The sequence below is a fragment of the Erpetoichthys calabaricus genome, chromosome 1, assembly GCF_900747795.2.
Source record: "Erpetoichthys calabaricus chromosome 1, fErpCal1.3, whole genome shotgun sequence".
In the NCBI taxonomy this organism is placed as follows: domain Eukaryota; kingdom Metazoa; phylum Chordata; class Cladistia; order Polypteriformes; family Polypteridae; genus Erpetoichthys; species Erpetoichthys calabaricus.
In genome coordinates this window covers 219,239,275-219,261,970 of record NC_041394.2, presented here as the reverse complement: position 1 = coordinate 219,261,970, position 22,696 = coordinate 219,239,275, and the positions used below count along the sequence as shown (strand labels likewise).

At 35.2% G+C, this 22,696-nt stretch overlaps 1 protein-coding gene across 1 annotated transcript in view; it reads left to right on the top strand.

The window, feature by feature from the left end:
- Positions 1-22,696, top strand: part of LOC114659465 (peroxisomal succinyl-coenzyme A thioesterase-like) — a 65,206-nt gene that overhangs the window by 12,324 nt on the left and 30,186 nt on the right. The window contains exons 3-8 of the mRNA XM_051923805.1: positions 634-840; positions 3,013-3,112; positions 9,541-9,731; positions 9,819-9,988; positions 14,260-14,379; positions 18,934-19,016. Of these exons, the coding sequence (XP_051779765.1) occupies positions 634-840; positions 3,013-3,112; positions 9,541-9,731; positions 9,819-9,988; positions 14,260-14,379; positions 18,934-19,016 (871 nt within the window). The remainder of the gene's footprint in view (positions 1-633; positions 841-3,012; positions 3,113-9,540; positions 9,732-9,818; positions 9,989-14,259; positions 14,380-18,933; positions 19,017-22,696) is intronic.

Genomic DNA, 22,696 nt, shown 5'->3' with positions numbered 1-22,696 from the left:
AATAAAGCTTTCTACAGAGCCTGAATCAATTAAGGTTAATGGGTTAATAGAAAACTTAATTGCTGAGAGATTGTTACCAAGCACTGATTGTCTGTTAGTTCCTGCTGCTCCTAGCACAAACAAAGGAGCTTGCTTATTATTATAGCAGATCCTGTGGCTATAAAAAGAGCTCTTACAATAAAAATGAAACTAAGGTGCCGAGGTGATGTTGCCATCATTAAAATTAAAGAAAGAAATGTCAAAAATATTTCAAAACAGCAAACAAAAAGTTCATTTGTGTGTCAAAACTAGTCACACATTCTTTGGTAAAGGGTCAGGTGCCAATGGTGTCTGTTGAATTGCTGATGTCCAACTTCCTGAAGGAAGCTTTTCACTTTCTTCTGCACCAGTGGCCCAGTTTTAATCACTGCCAGAGCAAAGACATTTCTGAATTGTTTTTGGAATTTCTATCTGTGACCTTCAAGACCCTGGCCAATTCACTTTATATCTCACCTGTGTTTTTTTTTTAATACTGTATTATATTGGATTATGTGAATTGAAAATTAATAGCAGAAGCAATAATTTTTCTCCAGGTCACATTTTGTAATCCTATATATTGCGATGATTATTACTTGTTTTTTTTTTTCCTTGAAGATTTAAAGTCAGAAAATGAGACCAGAATATCACCAAAAATTATTGCACAACCAACAAGAGGACTTGTGGATGAAAAGATATACATCCGCGTTTCAAACCTGATACCAAACAAAAAATTTACCTTGAGATGTTTGCTTCAGTCTGAAGATAAAGACCTCTGGCATGCATATGGACATTACATAAGTGATGACATAGGAGTGGTAAATGGTACTAGCCGAGTTCTTATTTCTTTGCAAACATTAGATTAATTTATGCATTAAGTAAGGATGCTTATGAACCTATTTTTCAAGTAAATTATATAAGTTTTGATGTGTCTCTTTGAAATAATAAAAATAAAACCCAGTTAAGCTGCTTTAGTCTGTCTATTTTCTAAAATGTTTTTTCTGTACAATGTGAATGTAGTGCATGCGCAAGTTGTATTGACAGAAACAGACCTTGGATGGGTTGCTGTTCCATTAGAGGACACCATTGCTCACTTTATAGACTCGGTATGTGATACTGGGCCAATTTAGAACCACCAGCAGTTGACCTGCCATTTGAGCGAACTAGCCAGAGTAGTAAGAGAAAATCTACACAGACGCTCGAAGACCATGCAAACTCCACACATGCAGTGACAGATCTGATACACTAAGGTGGTTCCTGAAGATAGTAGAACTGCATAATCATTATACATAAATTAATCTCTGAATCTGAATTTTTGAAGCAATCATCTCTTTTTTCTTTATTTTCCTTTTTTATATTTTTATGAGTGATACTGGTAACTTAATTTCTCCTTACTGGTTAATAAAATGTGTTGTAAGCAGTAACCTGTTTTTATGCTATTGGCTTTTGTTTTACAAAGAGTTAATTGTTGCGATCATTTAAAAAAATGGTTAAAATTAAGTATTTTAAAAATTAAGTTTTTCCTCGAATTTTTAAGCAAGATGAAGCATTTAATTATGAACTGGTAACTATTCTATTCCTTTGGACTGCTTAAGGCAAATGCTGCACATTGTACTTTATATTTACATTTAGTAATTGATCTTTGATTTTGTTTGTTTGCTGTGATTTCTACTGATGTTTAAACACTTTACTATTAATATTTCTTTTAGAATTCTAAGGATAGATAGCACATTCTTTCTCCTAGATTTAAAATAAAATCTAGGAAATAAAATCTCCTAATTCTCCTGCTGGAATATTTTCTTCTGTTTCACTCAGTCTTCCATGTCCACTATCCAAATTCAATGTCTCCCTGCACCTCTGTGATCCCCATGTAGTTGAGTCAATCTCTGCCTTTTATCAAGGATGCTTCAGAAACAAAGGATTTTTTGTGCTGTCTTTTTCACCCCCTTCACTCCCCAGTGAGAAGTCTGCACATTTTGTCTGTCTTTATCTTTCTCAGGTCCAGTCCGCCAGCACTACAATATTTTTTCTTTTGGTAATTGTTTTTAGTGTACCATTGCAGTTGTACAAATTGTCAGGTTATTGAAGAATAATATGCAATGAGGATCAAAGATGAATGTTAACAATTCTTAATGATATACAGATCTAACATTTATTTTAATATTAGTGTTTACTAATATTAATCGACAGTAGAAAACTTTTGCTTTGGGCAGAATTATTGATCTCCAGGAATCTCTCATCTCATAAATACATGAACAGAGAGAAACAGCAGTAGAATTGTGTAGCCAAGAAGCCGACTCAACCTTGACATTGAGTTATTTTGTTGTTTTTAAAAGTATGGTATTATTTTTGGTTTGCAATCTTTTATTCCATATCAAACCACACAACTGTTTTTAAATTAAAAATAATTTAAAAAAACCTATAATATAATAAAAAAAATCAAGACACACACCCACATAAAATACTTGTTAAAATCCCAATACAATATTAGGATGGGAAGATTAAAGAAACATCCCCTTTAGTTTTTTGTGCCAAAATAATGCAGACCTTAATAATTTATGACTGAAGAAATTGTAGCATTTTCAAGCATTCAATTTCTGGAAAGGGTATGCCAGGAAAAAAGGCTGAGAACCCTAGGCCTGGAGATATCACATGTATCAGTAATCTGTTGTATTTAAGCATTTACCTTGATTAATATATCTACCTTTATACAAAATCAGGTTGTGTGACTACTATTAGCAGTAACCAAAATCATACTGTATTTCCTGCATTGGGTTTATATTAGTGGTGTGCCCTGACCAGATGGTACAATGTTTTAGGAGGCCCTACTTTTAAAAAGTTTGGGAACACTTGGCATACAGTATTACATGATAAGATTATGTTTTTGTAGTGTCTCATACTAGGTAGGTTAGTCTTCTTTTCTTACCTTGAAATAAAAATGATTTCCTTGAATGTTGCATTTTTAATATGCTGAAATCAATTTTATTTTGTTTAAAGTTGCTGAAGATGTGTGCCTAGGAGGATCATATACTGGTAAAGAGCCAAATGGATTAATTTGGAGTTTAAAACCAGTTCCTGGAAGCAGACCTGCTCTGAGGTGAATGTTTAATACATTTGCTGAAAGTAATTTCTTAAATATTTCATTATGAAATGTCTAGTAACATGTTTGCATTTCGCTTTAATGTGTGCTTCTGCTGTATGACAGTTTTTTGTTTTGCCCTCAATGAACAATAATTAGGAAAATATTCAGGTCACCAATATTACATCAGTATTATTTATATATACACATATAATATTACAACACTATGAAGTTTTTAGCTTGGTGTTGTATGTACTGCCTACCAACTACATCTCTTCAGCTTTGCTTTAAAATTGTGCTTTGTATTGTTTGTTTCTCAATGTAGTAGTTTCCTGATAAACACTCAGACTAATTTTTGATAGAATTTTTAGTTACTTTGAATAAAAAAATTAAAACAAGGAGGAAATACTTAAACTGCAGTGGGCTGGCGACCTGCCCGGGGTTTGCTTCCTGCCTTGCGCCCTGTGTTGGCTGGGATTGGCTCCAGCAGACCCCCGTGACCCTGTAGTTAGGATATAGTGGGTTGGTTAATGGATGGATGGATGGAAATACTTAAAGCTCATTTAGTATATTCAGCTGTTGTATCTGTAAATTTCTTATGGATTCACAGTGCCTAAATTTATATAAAGACAAAATAAGCAATAGCTGAGATTACTAAAAATATGTTAATGACTGCATTTACAGTATCATATTTGAGCTGTCATGAATGATTTTCCTTGGGTGTACTTATACAGGCATTACAAAATGTTCCAAGTACCACTTCCTCTTTGGTTACATCACTTTATGCGCACAGAGAGTTCTGTTTTTGTGAAGGGACATGTTTTCAAGTCACCTTCATTTGAATTTTCATATGACTCTTTTAGGCAAAAGTGTGTGCCTCATAAGCATCAATACACATCCATCCATCCATTCTCCAACCCTCTGAATCCGAACACAGGGTCATGGGGGTCTGCTGGAGTCAATCCCAGCCAACACAGGGCACAAGGGAGGAACCAATCCTGGGCAGGGTGCCAACCCACCGCAGGACACACACAAACACACCCACACACCAAGGACACACTAGGGCTAATTTAAAATCGCCAATCCACCTAACCTGCATGTCTTTGGACTGTGGGAGGAAATCAATATACAGTATTAATGATAAATATAAAAACCTTGTAAAGTAGAAACAATACATGTAGCACCTGTAATTTTTAATCTACATTCCAATATATTCAAATACTTACTTTTTAAATATTATTATTCAAAAACCACCTAATTTTTTGTGAAATTTACCCTTAATATGTTTCCATCTGTATTGCTGTGTTCTTGTTGAATTATTTTTAAAGCAGTGATCTCAATCCATTGTATTAATTCCTTTAATAATTTTAAACACTTCAATTATGTCACCTCTTAATCTCCATTTATCTAAACTGAAAAGGTTCAATTTCTTCAGTCTTTCATCATAAATCCTAACCTGCAGTTCAGGAATCTGGCCTGGTTGTTCTTCTTTTAACTTTTTCCAGTGCTGCTCTGTTTTTCTTCTTTTTTTTTGGCAAGAGGCCAAAACTGCATGCACTACTGCAGGTGAAGCTTCAGCAGTGTATTATAAAGCTTGAGTATAACCTCTTTTGAATTGTATCCTACACGTTATTTGCTATATATATACTGTGATTTTTCTTAGTCATTCAAGGCGAGACAGTGCTCCATCCTGCACCTAGCTCTGGTCTCCTTAAATGATGTCTTCTTCTGGTGCGCCAGTTTTTTTTGGTGGTTGGACTGGACGGAACAGGGCTAGGTGCCCTTATTGGGTGTTTTCTTGGCACTGTGTGAGAAGAAGAACAAGAAAACTAAAGTTATCGGTAGCCCCCACTCTCATCTTGGTGGGTTATTGCCTACCTGAACTGAGCCTGCAGAGGAGTCTTCCAATGCATGTTTGTGACAATATAATATGTATATATGTATATGTATGTAGATTTTATTTATTTATATATTTTCTTGAGCTTCAGTAAAGTTCTGGATGTCCTTCTGTAATGATTCAATAGATTCTTGATTATTTGCTAAACCACCTAGCATGGTACCTGCTTGTTGTTTATATTCCTATCCAAATCATTTATATAATATACGTATATAATATACAGTATATTAAAGATAGCAGCAGCCCTAGCTCTGACTTTTGAGAGTCACCACTCTTAATATCCCCCAGTTGTGATAAGGTTCTTCGCACCATCACCTGCTACTTCTGTGTCACACTACACCCTGAATTCCCACTTCTTTTAGTTTGATGCCAAACCTCTCATGTGGAAACTTACCAAGTGATTTCTGAAAATCTAGATAAATGACATCATATGCACCACTCTGATTCTATCCTTTTGTGGCTCCCTCGTAGAATTCTAACATATTATAAAAAATTATCCTACCCTTCTGAACCCTGTTGCCTAAGACTACACATTTGCATTGTACTCCTCAGTCTTCTCTTTAATAATTACTTCTACTAATTTACATACTTGTGATACACATTACGCTTACTGGCTTATAGATACCTGGATCTGCCTGATCAGCCTATTTATATTTTAAAATTATAATATTTATAATTTTCTGCTTCTTGGGAACTACCCCAGTGTACTATGTCTTTCTAAAAATATGCGTCAAGGGTTTAAGTATGTATTCACTTACCTCCTGAAGTACTCAAGGAAAAATGTTGTCTGTTCCTGAAGGTTTGTTAGATTTCAGCCTATTTCATCTAAGCAATATTTCTCCCTCTACAATTTCCAAATCCCTCATTACTTCCTTAGTAGTCCGTATTACTGCTGGGAGGTTACTTCCCTATATGTGAAAGCTTCAGAAAATGCAAGTTTATCTGTTGTTTCACTGACTGTATATGTTAATCTTTTACTATTTCTGATCCACTTCATCTCCTCTTTGACTGTTCTTTTACTACTAAAATACTGATAGAGTCTCTTTGGGTCATATTTTGCCTCATCTGCACTATTCCTCTTTAGCTGCATTTTAGCTTCACTAATATTATTCTTAATTGTTGGCCTCATCTCACAAATGCCTTGTAGTTAGCATTGGAATTATTAGTCTTATATGCCTTATACAATTTCTTTTTTCCTTTGCAGCTTCTTTTTTATGTCCATATTAACCCACTGCAGATTTTAAAAAAAAAATTTACTACTAATTCCTAATTTTAGGATGTATCTATCCTGCATTATATATAAAACATTTTCAAGCTTGATTCACTGCTCCTTGGCTGTTCCTACTCTTACAAGCTTGTCTTAGTTTATACCTTTCAGACTTTGCCTTACCAAAATTGAACTTAACAGTTTTTGAGTTTTTGCAACTGTGCTCTGCCAAAACATTGAGAAATGACTATAGTGGTTTAATTACCTCTACGCTCTGAATTCTACTATGATTATTACAAAGTGCTAATATCTAGGCAAGTTTCCCACTCTGGCACTTTTAGATGCAAGATACAAGATACCTTTATTATCAATGTACAGTACAATGAGATATTGTTTGGAACAAGTTCTATATATGCCTTAAATAAAAGTATATAAGAGTAGACAATAAACTAAGTAAACATTAAACTATGAGAAGCACAGTTACTATTAACAGTTCCAAATATACACAGAGTAAAAGTAAAATGAAATATCTAGTAAAAGTAAAGGTAAACAATTAAGCATAAATAGAGGAATAATAAATGAAGTCACAAGTAAAAGAAGTCACAGTGAAGATTACAGTCAGTTTAATGGTCATGAGTTCCACATGGGTTATGTATAAGTGTGTGACTATGTGTGGTTGATACAGAAGTTCAGTTCAATCAGTGGTGATTTCTGTTATAGGAAGTGGTACTGATCGCTGTGCATTTAATATGCTGATTGCTTTGGGGTAAAAGCTGATCTTCAGCCTGATAATGCAGGCATGCAGGGCTCTGAATCACCTGCAAGAAAGCAGAGGACTAAAAAAATGCAATGGTCGGGGTGGGTTGGATCTCTACAAATGTTCTTTGCTTTTCTGCTGCAGCGGGTAGTGAAGATATCTTCCAGTGATTGTAGCTGAGCGCCAGTAATTCTCTGGGAACATGTTTACTGCACAAAGGTTTACTTCAGCTTCAAACAAACAGGCATTAGCATGCATGGTTTGCTCATGAAGTACTTATTACATCAGTATCATAAAATATTTAGCTAAGTGGTCAAATAATTTTTGTTGTTTATCCACATTTAACACTTGAATTTGATATTGATTGTTTAAAAAATTTGAAGTGAATAATCAGTGAAATGTATGTACTATACATTGTTCTTTAGATTGGATATAAGAAGTAGAGACATTTTACATATTATTTTGTAGTGTAGTTTTAGTTTTTCTAGACTTAAGTCCTATTCAAGATGAACAAGAAATACTTCCTCCTCAAAGTTGCAAAGTTTCTGATTTCTGACAACCTTCCAGAAAGACTTCTGCGTTAATGAGTTGTTTTGAAAGATGCATAATTAGGTTCAGGAAGCAGGCAAATGTTACGCAAAGATACCACTAATGACAAAGTGACCACGGTGTATTTATACTATGTGGTCGGTGGTGGAAGGACGGGCTGTAATCATTCAGAATTTTGGGACAAAACAAAAAGGATAAGAAAAAACGTGCAAATGTTCTGGATTTAATATCTGACACTGGAAGATTTTTCAGTATTAAGTTAACATGAACCTCAACATCGGTTTCTGTAGAACTCTCATTTTGCTGCATTGATGCATGTGACAGAGCATCAGCTAACACAATATACTTGCTTGGAGTATAAATCAGCTCAAAATCATAGCGTTGAAGCTTCATCATTAGTCTCTGTATTCTTGGAGACATTTCATTTAAGTTTTTCTTTATAATGGCTATTAAAGGTTTATGATCAGTGTCTACTAGGAATGATGGTAAATCATACACATGACAAGTTTAGTATGAATTTACCAATGAAGTTAACCATTCCCAGTATTTGTAGAACATCTTTTTTGTCTGTTGGTTTGGGAATATTCAGAATCGCATTTACTTTGCTACTATCAGGTTGCACACCATCTTGTGACAATTAATCACCCAGAAATGTAATTTCTTTAACACCAAACTGGCATTTAACCTTTTTCAGTTTCAGTCCATACTTTTGGATGATCTACGGTACTCTGATAAGCCTTTCGTTGTGCTGCTTCCCCCATAATACAATATCCTCTGCATAACCATGTACACCATCAATGTCCTCAATAATGTGCTCCATGGTGCAATGAAATATCTCAGGCGCTGATGAAATACCAAATGGCAACCTTAAGAACATGTACTGATCATAAGGTGTATTAAATGTACATAGCTTTCAACTGTCCTTATGCAATTTCAACTGCCAAAACCCATGAGATGCCTCAGGTTTTGTAAAACAATCTTTGCACCTGACATTTCACTTATTATTTCTTCTCTTGTGGATATTTAGTAATATTCTCTTTATATGTTTGCAGTTAAGTCTTTGGGATCCATACACACACGTAAATCTCCATTTGCTTTTTTGACACACACCATTGAGTTCACCTGCTCTGTAGGCTCTTCTTGTTTCCGTTTAACTCCTAGTGCTGTCATTCTGTCTAGCTCCTGCTTTAAACAAATTTTAAGTGGTGTCGGAACTCTTCTTGGTGCATGAACCATTAGATGTGCATCTTCCTTCAGCTTCTGGTAAGTTAAAGGAAGAACACTAAACCCTTTAAAAACATCCTGAAATTGTTGAACAATGTTGTCCACACTATTATGCTGTGTGTTATGGCTGTCAATTCAATACATTCTCTTAACAAGGTTCAGATCCGCAATCTTCTGTGCCTCTTGTTTGCTGTCTAGAAAAAACACTTTCATGTACAGCATGAAATGCTATTTGAAAACACACCATTCTCTATTCATATTTCCCATCCAATTCACAGGTTCAGGTGGCTTCACACTCTCCATGTTGACTTACAGATACTATTACTCCTACTTTTATGTTGGCATCTTCAGTTTAGCTTTCGTTCCTCTCCATGGCATCTTAAAAGCACTCTGAAACCATTTGTCAAATCATCCTTCCCAAAACGTTTTCCAGGTCCACCTCTGGTACCATGTGTTGTTTGTTTACTTAAATAAGAATAAAATGTGGGTTCTTTAAGTGAACTGTATTACAATTTTAAACCATTACAGAAACATTGAAACTACATGCTTCTCTAAGCAGGTACTGGTGACAACTGCAACACTGGTAACTCTTCTTCTATATACAACATATAGTTTTCCCTAATGTGTACTCTACTGCCCTCTACAGGATTACCATGATAATTTAAATTATCACGACACACCCAGCCATTTTTTTTATTGAAAAGTGCAAAGGTGGTAGTGAAAATGTCGATGTGTGCAGACATTTGAGAATCTGATCGCTTTCTAAGTGTTGCACTTTAAGAATCAATTTGATCATTTTTCTTTTGTTTCAGATTAAGAAAACAGAATGTATTTATTCCCTTTCTGTTAAACATTTCAGTGCACAATGGGCACATAAATGATGATTTTAAAGATGCATGTTCTTTAGCACTTACTGTAATGGAACGCTGGTACATTGCTCCAGGAGTGTCTAGAATAGAAGTTAGAGAGAATGGTATTCATGGAACTCTTTTCCTTCCACCAGGTAAAATAAAATAAAAGAATTTAATGAATCTATACAAGCATATAAGAAGAAAAAAAATGTATGTATATAATAAATGTCTTTTCCTAGGTCCTGGACCAGTCCCTGGAATTTTAGACTTATGGGGAGGAGGAGGCGGGCTAGTGGAATATCGTGCTGCATTGCTTGCCTCTCATGGTTATGCTTCTCTTGCTTTGGAGTACATTTCCACTGGGAAAAAATCAACAAGTTTGAACAATGTTGACCTTAAGTATTTTGAGGTAAAAAAAAAAAAAAAAAAAAAAAAAAAAAAAAAAAAAATATATATATATATATATATATATATATATATATATATATATATATATATATATATATATATATATATAGCATTCTTTTTGATGTGTTTTATTTCAAATGACTAAATTTTGTCATATTTTATATTTTCATGTTAAATGTCTTGATTAAAAATATAAAATGTGAAACATGATTCATCATTTGAATAATACAATTTTGTTTATAGAAATATGTTTTTGACTTTAATGGATTGTTATCCCATCCAATACTTTGGCTCCCTAGAGGCTGGTTCAGGAATAAATTAATGAGTAAATAATTCTAATTAAGGCCGTAAGAATGGTGCTGTGAGTAGCCTTGCTGCTGTACAGACTTTCTGAATTTGCCTAGTGTGAATGAGTGTGAGTATACCCATCAATTCATTTTCCAAGGATGATTCATACTTTGTATTCAATGATGCAGGTATAGGCAATAGATTCCAACAAACCTGTACAAGATAGCATATTTTTTGAAAAGCAGACTGATAAATGTTATAAAATAGCATTTAATGAGTATAGGATCAGTTGGTATCAAAGTAAATTTTGAGCACATCTGTACTGTTATTTCTCTGAATAGTTCACTTGTCTTCTCCAAATGTATAAGTTTAGACACAATTTAACTTTGTCTTCTAACTACCTGCACAACAGTATCATTGTCAAAAATACCCTGTCAACCTTGGCTAATCTGTGACTGTCTCTTCCGGTAGCCATTTAAATGAGCAATGTGTGCTGAATTAATTGTATTTTACTTCTTTTCTTGTGTATCTGTCAAATGTCTAACTATCCATTCGTTTTATAATATCATCTAATCAAAAATGGCATCATTAGAAGACAGACAGCAATCAACCAAGTGTGGAGTACCAGTACTTGAGTTTAGAACAAAAACACCATATTTGTAATCATGCACATTAGTAGTTTAAGGTTTTTTTAATAGACTCAACTTGCAAAGTGTTGCTATTCCAAATAAAACCAAGAGCCCCTGAAAAAATCCATAAAGACCTGGCTGGCTTGCCAACTGAGATCTCTGATGATATAAGGTAATAATAAGGAGAAACAATGATGATTTAAAGGCATAAACTTTGTAACAGCTTAAATTTTTTAACTGTTCTTTGGTGAGACACCATAAGTTTTGTTAACATTTACATGTATTTATTCAGCGTATGCTTTTAATAAAAATGATTTTTAAATTTATAAAGCCGTTGAAGACAAAAGCATGAATATTATATTAACACAAATGAACTTTATATAAATATCAATAAGGTGCAAAGACAGATTTTAAAAAATAAATTATACTCATAAAATTTCTTTCAGATAACACTAACAAATTGAATTAAAGATGACAAATCTCTTCCTAAATGGGCATTAATGGCTTCTAGTTCAAATTCTAAATGTTAAACTGCACATAGTACCTATAAATTTCTGTATACATTGACATGCAGTAAGTATATTTTAATTCCTTTGCTTTACAAAATGTTCAAGAGGATCCCCTACCTTACTGATTTACTGCATCTCAGATATCACCTGCATGTTATGTCTTGGAACTCTGTTGTTTTTAAGCATACCATTAGGCCATTGTAACTTTTCAAAAGGTATTCAATACATCTTTCTGATCATCATTTTGCTTTTAGCTGCAAAATGTTAACAGGTGACCCCCAACAACCATTCCCCCTGAAATGACGACAAACATATCTATACTAATAAAAAGCAAAGCCCTCACTGACTCACTCACTCACTCACTCACTCACTGACTGACTGACTCACTCATCACTAATTCTCCAACTTCCCGTGTAGGTGGAAGGCTGAAATTTGGCAGGCTCATTCCTTACAGCTTACTTACAAAAGTTAGGCAGGTTTCATTTCGAAATTCTACGCGTAATGGTCATAACTGGAACCTCTTTTTTGTCCATATACTGTAATAGACTGCAGCTCGATGGCCGTGGGAGGCGGAGTTGCATATTGCGTCATCACGCCTCCCACGTAATCACATGAACTGACTGTGAACGCAGTACGTAGAAAACAAGGAAGAGCCCCAAAGAGCGCTGAAGAAAACATTCATTACACAATTGAGAAGGCAGCGAAACAATAAGAAGCGAGCGAGTGACACATACAACCATTTTCATAAGTGCAGCTACTGCGGAAACAAAGCACGGTGTAAACCGTAAGTTTAAATTAAGTTTATAGAAACGCTCCCGCTGCCGTTTGCAATACCATATTCGCGACATACAAGTTTAATGAGAAGACACGAGGTATAAACGAGACTTTGGATCACTTTGTAATGGATTTAAAATTGCTGTAGCGAGAAACTTTTAAGTGCTGGGTCTTAGCTAACATTAAATAAAGCCGTGGACAAGAGCTCCAAAGAGTGCTGAAGAAAACATTCATTACACAATTGAGAAGGCAGCGAAACAATAAGAAGCGAGCGAGTGACGCATACAAGCATATTCATAAGTGCAGCTACTGCAGAAACAAAGCACAGTGTAAACCGTAAGTTTAAATTAAGTTTATAGAAACGCTCCCGCTGCCGTTTGCAATACCATATTCGCGACATACAAGTTTAATGAGAAGACACGAGGTATAAACGAGACTTTGGATCACTTTGTAACGGAGTTAAAATTGCTGTAGCGAGAAACTTTTAAGTGCCGGGTCTTAGCTAACATTAAATAAAGCCGTGGACATCGCAACATCACAAGAGAGAGGCTCACGTGAACTGACTGAACACAGCATGAGTGATCACTTCGATGAATCAAACCTGTTCAAAAAACACATTACACAATTGATAATGTAGGAAAAGAATATGAAGCGACTGACGCATACAGACATATTCATGAGTGCAGGTACTTTGGAAACAAAGCACCATTGTAAACCTAAAGTTTAAATTAAGTTCATAGACCTACAAAAGGTTGCCATTGATTTGAAGCAAGATTGCTTTTCTCCTGTACAACTATACGTTGCATTCTCAACAGTAAGCTTGCATGGCTTGGTCATATTACAACCGGAGTGCTGAACTAACAACGTGGTATACAAAGATAACTATAACAATCGTAATAAACGAACAATAAAACAGCGGAGAACCCGTGGATTAAATAAAAAGGCTGCTTCCTTGGCGAAGCAAGGAAAAAGGATGACCTTATATGGCGTTCGTTTATGCGCCTTATATGAGCAGGCAGTCAGCTAAAGAAGGGAATCAATAAATAACTATAATCGTAATAAACGAACAAAAAATAGCGGAGAATCCGTGGATTACATAAAGGAAATGGGTACCTGAACAGAAAAGTGAGTCTCAAATAGCTACACAATAACTATAACAATCGTAATAAACAAACAATAAAACAATACAGAACTGCTAAGCAAGGAGAAAGGACGGCCTTATATGGCGTTCGTTTATAAAACAGCGGAGAGGCTGTGTAAAGGCAGCTTCACAAAAAACAGATCCTTAACAAATTGTTATTGGTATATTTTCCCTCAATTTAAAAAGGTTTTGTTTTCTTCTTCATAAAAATTTAAAAGCAGTACTTCGCCGCTGCGAAGCGTGGGGATTTGGCTATGTGTATATATATATAGATATGTATATATATATGTAGATATGTAAATATGTATATGTATATATATGTGTATATATATATATGTATGTGTATGTATGTATGTGTATATGTATATATGTATATTTGTGTATATGTATGTGTATATATATGTTGATTTGTGTGTGTATATATATATATATATATATATATATATATATATATATATATATATATATATATATATATATATATATATATATATATATATATATATATATATGTATGTATATATATATATATATATATATATGTGTGTGGATGTGTATATATATGTATATGTAGATATATGTTTACATAACCTCTTTAACACACTACTTCTCCGCTGTGAAGCGCGGGTATTTTGCTAGTTTTAAATAAAGAATAAATGTTCCATTTATCAATTTATTGCCTGGTTAGTGTCAGCAAATGTATTTCCAAGTAAAATCTAAAACTGAAACCATCCTTAATCTACATATTTATATTTTTCCTCTAATTTACTATTAATGATAACCTAACAGATACAAACTTGGATTGTATCTTCAAAACTCTTGGTTATTTTTAAAATGTTCATACTTTTGGACAAACTGTAAAATGTGTTTTGTAAAAATATGCTGTTTATTTTCATATTCTTTTCTGAATAGGTTTGTTTTCTTTAACTAGGCAGCACTTCACTTCCTTAAAAGCCACCCCAAAGTTTCAAATGAACAAATTGGTGTTTTTGGCCTGTCATTTGGAACATCAGTGGCTCTTAATATTGCAGCAAACCAAAACAGGATTAGTGTAAGTATACAAATGTTTTTGGTATTTATACTACAGTATCTATTATTTTGCTTATTTTTTACCTTTTTAAAAATAACATTATTACATTACATAAGTGTTATACACTTACTTTTTTATGAATATACCATATTTTTAGGTGAACTAATCATTATAAATTCAATACATTTTTGAGGATGAGAATGTCTGGTGATTATGGCAACTTCCTACCTTGCATACATTTTTGGGTAGGAAATGGATGGTTGGTTGGATGAAGAGTACATTGAATAAAGAGTATGTGGGATATTTATATGAGTGTGTTGTTGACAAATACCTTTAGACTATACAAACTTCAGATAGCTCCTGTGTGGTAATTTCCAAATAGTTACACCTGGAAATTTTTGATTTTTTTTCATCTATACTCATTGCATAGTGCCATAAGACAATACTGTATATGAAATAAAAATTAAGTTAATATTTTGTGTTAGATAATTAAAATTCTTTGTTAGGATTGTATTGAAATATGCTGCCAAGTATTCTCGACAACAGATTTACAACTGATCTCTTAGAAGTCAGGATGGAGAGTTAAATAAGTTTTGTTTTTATTGCCTCTACTCTCTTTTCAGTATTCCCTGCTGTTCTTTTGCTCTTCATTACCTGATAAAAGGGAAACCTTTTAGCTGGAGTGTAGCTAAACATTTGAAAACTGGTTTTCCTTTATAATGGGTCATATAAAAAAGCACAGCTCCTCATCTAATAATATGGAGGTTCATTTTCTCATAATTCCACTGTTAGACCTCTAAGTCAAAATGTCAGGTTTTTACCAAGATAAAATGATAAAATGACACTAAATATTCAACTGCAAAAAATGAAATGCCTATATTAGCAAACTCCAAATATAATGATCACAATCCCTATCAATGTAAATTTATAATAAGAAATAAGAAAAATATGGAGTAGCTTACTTACCTTGGAAGATGAACTTTGTAAAAGAAATCAGACAGGTTTTTTGACAGTTAGTTAATACATAAGCAATGCAGAGTAAACACATGAAACAAAACAATTTCATTTTATGTAGTACCTTTTTATAGCAAACAATGTTCTAAACCTGTAGAACTGTAATATAACAGTTTACATACATATTTTACCCAATTAGAGCACTGATAAGCTCCACCACATTCTTAATGTCATACAGAGTGTTACTAGTAGTAAGTTAATTTAATAGTCTCATGATTAATGGTTGTGAATTCTAGGTACAATTCCAGTATTTTGCCTAAACCAAGAATGACACCAATGAGGTGAAAGTATTGCAAAAGAGAAATTCATATTTTAATAATAAAAGTAAAACTAGGGGTGAAGAAAGTTGAAGCACCAAATACAAAAATAAACAGTAAACAAATTATACTGTCTCTATGGGATAGGCTTTCACCCGTGTCTATTAAATTAGTGGTTCATCTACTTGACCTTTATAATAAAAGTCTCTGTTTTATGTCACGTGCCTGTCCTCCAGCTGCCAGCTAAACCCTTGTCCTAACTTCTAAATGCAGTTTCAGTAGCAAAGCTCATAGATGGAGGTTTCTGTCTGCAGTCATTTCTTGGCTTGGGAATGGCCTATGGAACTCATAGGGATATCTTCCTATAATTACCTCTACTTTATCCAGGAGTCCATGTAGCTCTGAGGCCCAGTTAACATTTAAAGAAGTGTGTAATATTCAGGCAGCCAGTCTTATTTATGTAGAAGTAAGTGTCATGCAAATGCTGTAGAGACTCCTTTCTGCTTTCTACTGAATAGGGTGATACTTGTTAGATTACCTATTATCCCCATTGCTCCCTTACTAATTCTTTTCCTAGGTTTAGTTACTTCCAGGGCATTCCCTGAACAAATGTTTTACCTTGTAGCCTACAACCTACCTGTTTGTTTTTAAACGATTTTATTTAACTTGACTCCTCTGTCTGTCTGTTTGTCTGGGTCAAATCTTGCAACTGATTTTAAACCCACTTTTGGCAAAGCAAATTTCTTCAAATTTTGCATATGTGTTCAGTATCGTTGACAATACAGATGCAATTACGTAACAAATTTTGCCCTAATTAATGGTTTTGCGATTCCAATTAACACACGCACAACAATGACGGAGAGAGAATATAGTGAGATATAGAAGCATACAAATTAGAGATGCATCGGATTGCCCCCACTTACCTGTTCCAGTGAGTGGAGTGGGTAAAAATGCGTGCCGACTTTACTTGTTTACTCTTGCGAAGGAATAGTCTTGATGATCATGGTGAGGAAGTATCGTCGTAAGCTTGCTGTTTTGTCGCCTATATTTTTTTTCGCTGTGACCAAGCACTAATTCCATAAGAGCCTGAACAGAAAAATAGAGGCCAAAATATAATTCTTTTTAGTATTCAAATAATTCTACAAAGAAGATGTATTATGTAATACTTTTAAAGAAGCTCCCCGTTCATGAAAAATGATTAAAGAAAAATCATTTGCAAAATACTCAAAAACTAAATAGTAAAAAGTAAAATATATAAAAAAATTTTTTTAAGTAAAACTATTTTATTTACTTTAGGTAAATAATAGTAAATGCACTAAAAAGCAAAAAATACATTTTTCTTTAACCACAAGTTTCGTGGTTATATGTGACTAAATAAAATCATGTGGCGCACATAAATTAATTAATTAATTCAGTCAATTAATAGATTAGCTACTTTCATCATAGAATATTAAAAAAACAACATTGTAATTCCCCACCATGTTAAACAAGTTTCAAAAATGGTTTGATTGCAAATGATGTAAATTACAAAACAATATATGTAATACACATATGTATCAGTGGCGGCTGCTAGCTTTTGAAACAGGGGAAGCTCATATTAGGCCTTCATCATAAAATTCATTATGTTATTTGTACGTAAATTCTGCCCGCCGTTCCTTTTGCAGAAAATGGTCTGTGACCCTGTTGTACCAATTGGCCGTCTTTTCCAGGGACTTAACCAGTTTCCTCTCAATGGCCAGGAGAGCAAGGTTGCTCAAATGATCTTGGCCCATCGTGTTGCGGGTGTATGACTTGACCCGTTTTAAACAGGAGAAGCTCCTCTCTACACCTGCTGATGTAGCGCCAATTGTTGCCACTAACGACAACAGCTTGTATAGCTGAGGCATTGCACTATCCAACTCCATGTCTTTAAAAAACACCAAGAAATCAGACAGCTTACCCCTGCTCCCCTGTAAGTCATGATCTGAATATAGTACTTGAAGTTCAGATCTCAGTCTCCCTGAGTCAAAGAAATGGCCATAACTTTTCAACACACTTTCAAATGCCTCCTCTGGAAACACTTGTCCCATTTCATCAAATTTCCCTGGATTGACTAATTCTAAGAAGCTCATGCTTTCCAAATTTGAAAAACGCTGAGAAATCTGCTCCATGAGATTGTCTAGGCCATGTACAAATTTCTGTAGCGGTCCTGTGACTCGGACAGAAAGGCCCACAAACAAACAGCAAGTGAAAGCTGCTGCAGTAAAGGCCTGGCAGACCATTAAAAAGGAGGAAACCCAGCATCTGGTGATGTCAATGAGTTCAAGACTTCAGGCTGTCATTGCTAGCAAAGGGTTTTCAACCAAGTATTAGAAATGAACATTTTATTTCCAGTTATTTAATTTGTCCAATTAATTTTGAGCCCCTGAAATGAAGGGATTGTGTTAAAAAATGCTTTAGTTGCCTCACATTTTTATGCAATCGTTTTGTTCACACCACTGAATTAAATCTGAAAGTCTGCACTTCAACTGCATCTGAGTTGTTTCATTTAAAATTCATTGTGGTAATGTACAGAACCAAAATTAGAAAAAAGTTGTCTCTGTCCAAATATTTATGGACCTAACTGTAGATATGGCAGTGATAATTGGGCTGAGGAGTAACTACAATAATTCTTTTTCTTCTTCTTCTTCCTTTCCATCATGATCTAATGTAATCATAGATGTCCTATATTGAAAACAATGTCAATTAGAACAGCAACCAGCATGCTGTTGGTGTTTATGGTGACCTATTAGGTTGCACATGCCTGAAAAATTAGTTTGTCCAGACAGGGCACTTTCAGATTAGATACCTATCATTACTCATATTTGATTGCTTGCAAAATTTATTTTGAACAGTCCAAAAAAAATCAGATATGAGCCAAAAGTCACAATTGAGTCACTTTTAGCTGTATAGTGAATGTAACGTAAGAGCATGGCTTGGTCAAGGTATCCATTACCCCAGTACTAATTCCAAATGAACACAAAGAGTTGGTCATAAGGACTGCCAAACTTTTCATCTAAAAAGTAAAGGATTTTTTTAACCCGATGAACATGTAACAGTCCTTAGCCGCAGTGTAAATGCTGATATCAATGAACCATCTTTACTCCTTCAGTCTCAGCACTTACTCTGAATATATCATCAACCATCTTATAGCTCAAAGCCAACTCTGTGAAAAATAATTATCCCTGTTTGTTAGCAATAACTCTTAGTAATGACAGTAATTAAAATGTAATACCTAACTGAACATGTTCATAATTTAATTTACTTTTTTGTTCTTGTTTTTAAGCCTAAATGTTTGGTTTGTATCAGTGGAAGCCATTCTGTTAAAATTGATGGTTCGCTTGCTGATGTCTTTGCTGATATAGAAATGTGAGTTACAGTATATTTCAAATTTTATCCTTTATTAAGTTTTTGTGAGAGACACATTATTGGGATATTGGTTTTATTAAAGTATAATTTTAAAAAAACATTTAATAATTGAATACTTAATGGGGGTGGCACAGTGGCGCAGTGGGTAGCGCTGCTGCCTCGCACTTAGGCGACCCGGGTTCGCTTCCTGGGTCCTCCCTGCGTGTAGTTTGCATATTCTTCCCATGTCTTCGTGGGTTTCCTCCGGGTACTCCGGTTTCCTCCAACAGTCCAAAGACATGCAGGTTAGGTGCATTGGTGATTCTAAATTGTCCCTAGTGTGTGCTTGGTGTGTGTGTGTGTGCGCGCGTGCCCTGCAGTGGGCTGGCACCCTGCCTGGGGTTTGTTTCCTGCCTTGCGCCCTGTGTTGGCTGGGATTGGCTCCAGCAGACCCTCGTGACTCTGTAGTTAGGATATAGTGGGTTGGATAATGGATGGATGGATGAAATACTTAATGGAAAGGTTTACTCTTTTGCTGTTAACTATATCAGGATCATATAATCATTTGTTAAAATTAATACAGATAAAATATCAAGTATGGGTGTATGCCTGCAGTGGATCCTTGCCCAATCCAAGGTGTTCTCTCACTTAATGGTTACAGTCTGAGTAGACACCAGCTCCCCACAACATATTTAATCACTGAATATTTAATGGTAAGATACTTTTCTGCTGTACTAATATCAGTTGCATATAATCTTATTTGTTAACCCACAGATAAAATATCTATACAAACATAAGTATGACTGTATGCCTAAATATGCCCTGCAGCAGACCTTTTCCCCATCCAAAGTGTATTCCCACTTGATTGTTGCTATTGTTTGAATAGACCACTGCTTCCCACAACCCTAAACTGGACAAGTACAGTAGAAAAGAGAAAATGGATGTATGGACTCTGACATAGTCATCAGATTATTGTAGAATTAATGTAGAAGGCTGTTAATGTTAATATCTTGAATTCATCTTAGTGGTAAGTACTTTTATGAAGTCTTGATTTCCTGATCTTAATCTAAGTCATTTACCAGGTGTAAATGTGTAACAGAACAAATATAATGTGTCTATGTTGTGGAATATAAACGGCTCCAGTGACAATGGAGGCAAATTCATTAAAAAGATCTGCATTTACTACATCTGATGCTACAAATGGGACTGTTCTATGTATGATAATTCCCACACCTCTAGTTTTCGTTGTAAAGCTAGAATGGAACATTTGGCCAGTCCAGTCTTTTTGTAGCCAGAATTGATCCTTACTTAGTAAGTGGGTCTCCTGTAAAAATACTATTTTAGCATTTAAGCCTGTTAGGTGAGAGCATACTTTCTTTCTCTTTAATTCGTGATTCAGGCCTTTAACATTCCAGCTCACAAAGTTAACTGTCCCATCATGGAGACGTTGATTCTGAATTTTTAATGTCATTTTATAGTCTTAACTGGTAGTGAGGCAGTTTTACTCTTAATTTCCAATTTCCCCACGAGTTATTGCCATACAGCCTATTGTTGCATTGATAGTTATAATTATAAGGATTAAAAGGATAGATTAGATATAGCCTGCTCTCCTTCTCTCCCCCCCTTATCCCTCCACCCCCCCATTTTGCCTCCCCACATGAGGCTAGAGCCCACCTCACAATGTCCCAGGCCTCTGACATACTGAGAGACAGAGCAAGTCCAAAACAAAACAAGACCCCCCACCCCACCCCCCCTGCAGCGGCATTTGAGGATTAAAAAGTAGAGATATCTATTGCAGCTAGAGTCTAAATACTATCTGCCAAAAATATAATCATTAACAGTGTTTAAGCTTAAAATATAATCTTCAGCAATTTTAAAATAATTAAATAATGAACCCTGGGATTGGTGTTAACAAGTGGTCTAGGATAAGCATAGTAAATCCTAATGCAATAACAGAAATAACAATAAACCAAGGGTATGATGTTAAACAGTCTCCTTTAGGGTAGTAAAAAAATATAACTTCCACACACTCACGTCTATAACTGTAATTAAAATATAAGGCTTACTTAAAAAACATAAACATATAGCGTCCAAGTAAAGATAAGGATGTATGATTATAATACCCAAATCTTTAAAAGTGGATCAGACAGCAGGTGATAGCTCCTTGCCATGCCATGACAGGATACGGCTCATTATTGTCTTTCAAAAGAGTGTCAGGAACAGCTTCTTTAATTCCTTTTCAGCTTCCGCCTTGCTTGAAAATACATAAAATTGGCCATGAACTTCCACTTTCAGTTTGGTGGGATACAACAGGCTGTATTTGATATCGGATTTCCGTAACAGCTGTTTAATGTTGAAGAAGGCTGCCCATTTTGCAGCTGTTAAAGGTGAGAAGTCGGGGAAAATACGAATGAGATTATTTTCAAATATAATCTCTTGCTTGTGTCTGAGAAGTGCCATCACATCAAGCTTACATCGTAGTCGCTCAAAGCGAACAATAAAAGACCTAGGCTTAAAGGTATTTGAACTGTGTATACGATAAGCTGCTGCTATCTCGGTATCTGGTTTAAAGTCATCTCCAATTATTTTAGAGAGTAATTCTACTGCAAATTTCACTGGGTTTGTACTTTTTCGTTTCTCAGGTAGACCTTCGATTCTAATATTACTCCTTCTGCACCCATCCTCCAGGGCTGCAAGTCTGTCTCCGAGTTTTTTGCATTCGGAATTCACAGCTGTAGCTTTTTCATCGGTGTTAGATGCTAATTGTTCCACTGTTTCAATTCGAGCCGTGAATGCCTGCTTAACGTCATCCAGCTGATCAGCAACGTCATCCAGCTGACCGGCAAGATTTTTCAGTTTGAATCTATTTTCTTCAATGTGTACCTCTAATTTCCCCAATATGCCTTTAAAGGTCATGTCAAAACGATTAAATAGACGCGTTTCCCTGTCCTTGTTATCCTTCTTAAGCTCACTTATGGCCGTAGCGGTGGCAGTAGCCAGTAATGCGATCAGCTCTTTCAGTTCGGACAGATCGTTTCGGCTTTCGTGCTCTGCAGGTGGAATTGCAGCTCCTATTACAGCCAATGCTGCGGACTCGCGATGAGTAGATGAGAGCACGTACTGCAGGGCCTTTTCTAGTTTTGAATGATCCTCTGAAATCGACGATCCATCGTGACCTGCATCACTTGCACCCTCACTCCCATTTTCGCTCTCAACTGGAGACAATGCAGTGGAGCGGGTTCCTGGGAAGTCTGCGCATTCGTCTGCCTGTTCCAGGTCAGACTCCGAGAGGCCGTACCTCGTGCTCGGGCTTGGGCTTGATGTCTGTCCAGGCTTTGATGTAGCTTTAAGTTTCTTTTCCGGTTCTTTCTGACGTCTCTCCTTGTTACTCATGTTTATATATTATATATTGTAGTGGAAGTTCCTTGGGTCGGGTAAATACAGGATACCTCTAAATAATAAGAAATACGTGGGAAAATAAAGCCGCTGCTAACGGAGCTCTGCTTCAGACGTCTATCTCCTGTAACGGACGAGACCAGTATCGGATCCTGAAGGAAGATATGTGATGGTCATGGGCAATTTATTTAACTGTAAAATGATTCTGATAAATGTTTATGCACCCAATGTCGATGATAAGGAATTTATGCAAAATCGATTTGCATCCATTCCCAATGTGAATACTCATAAAATTATAATGGCTG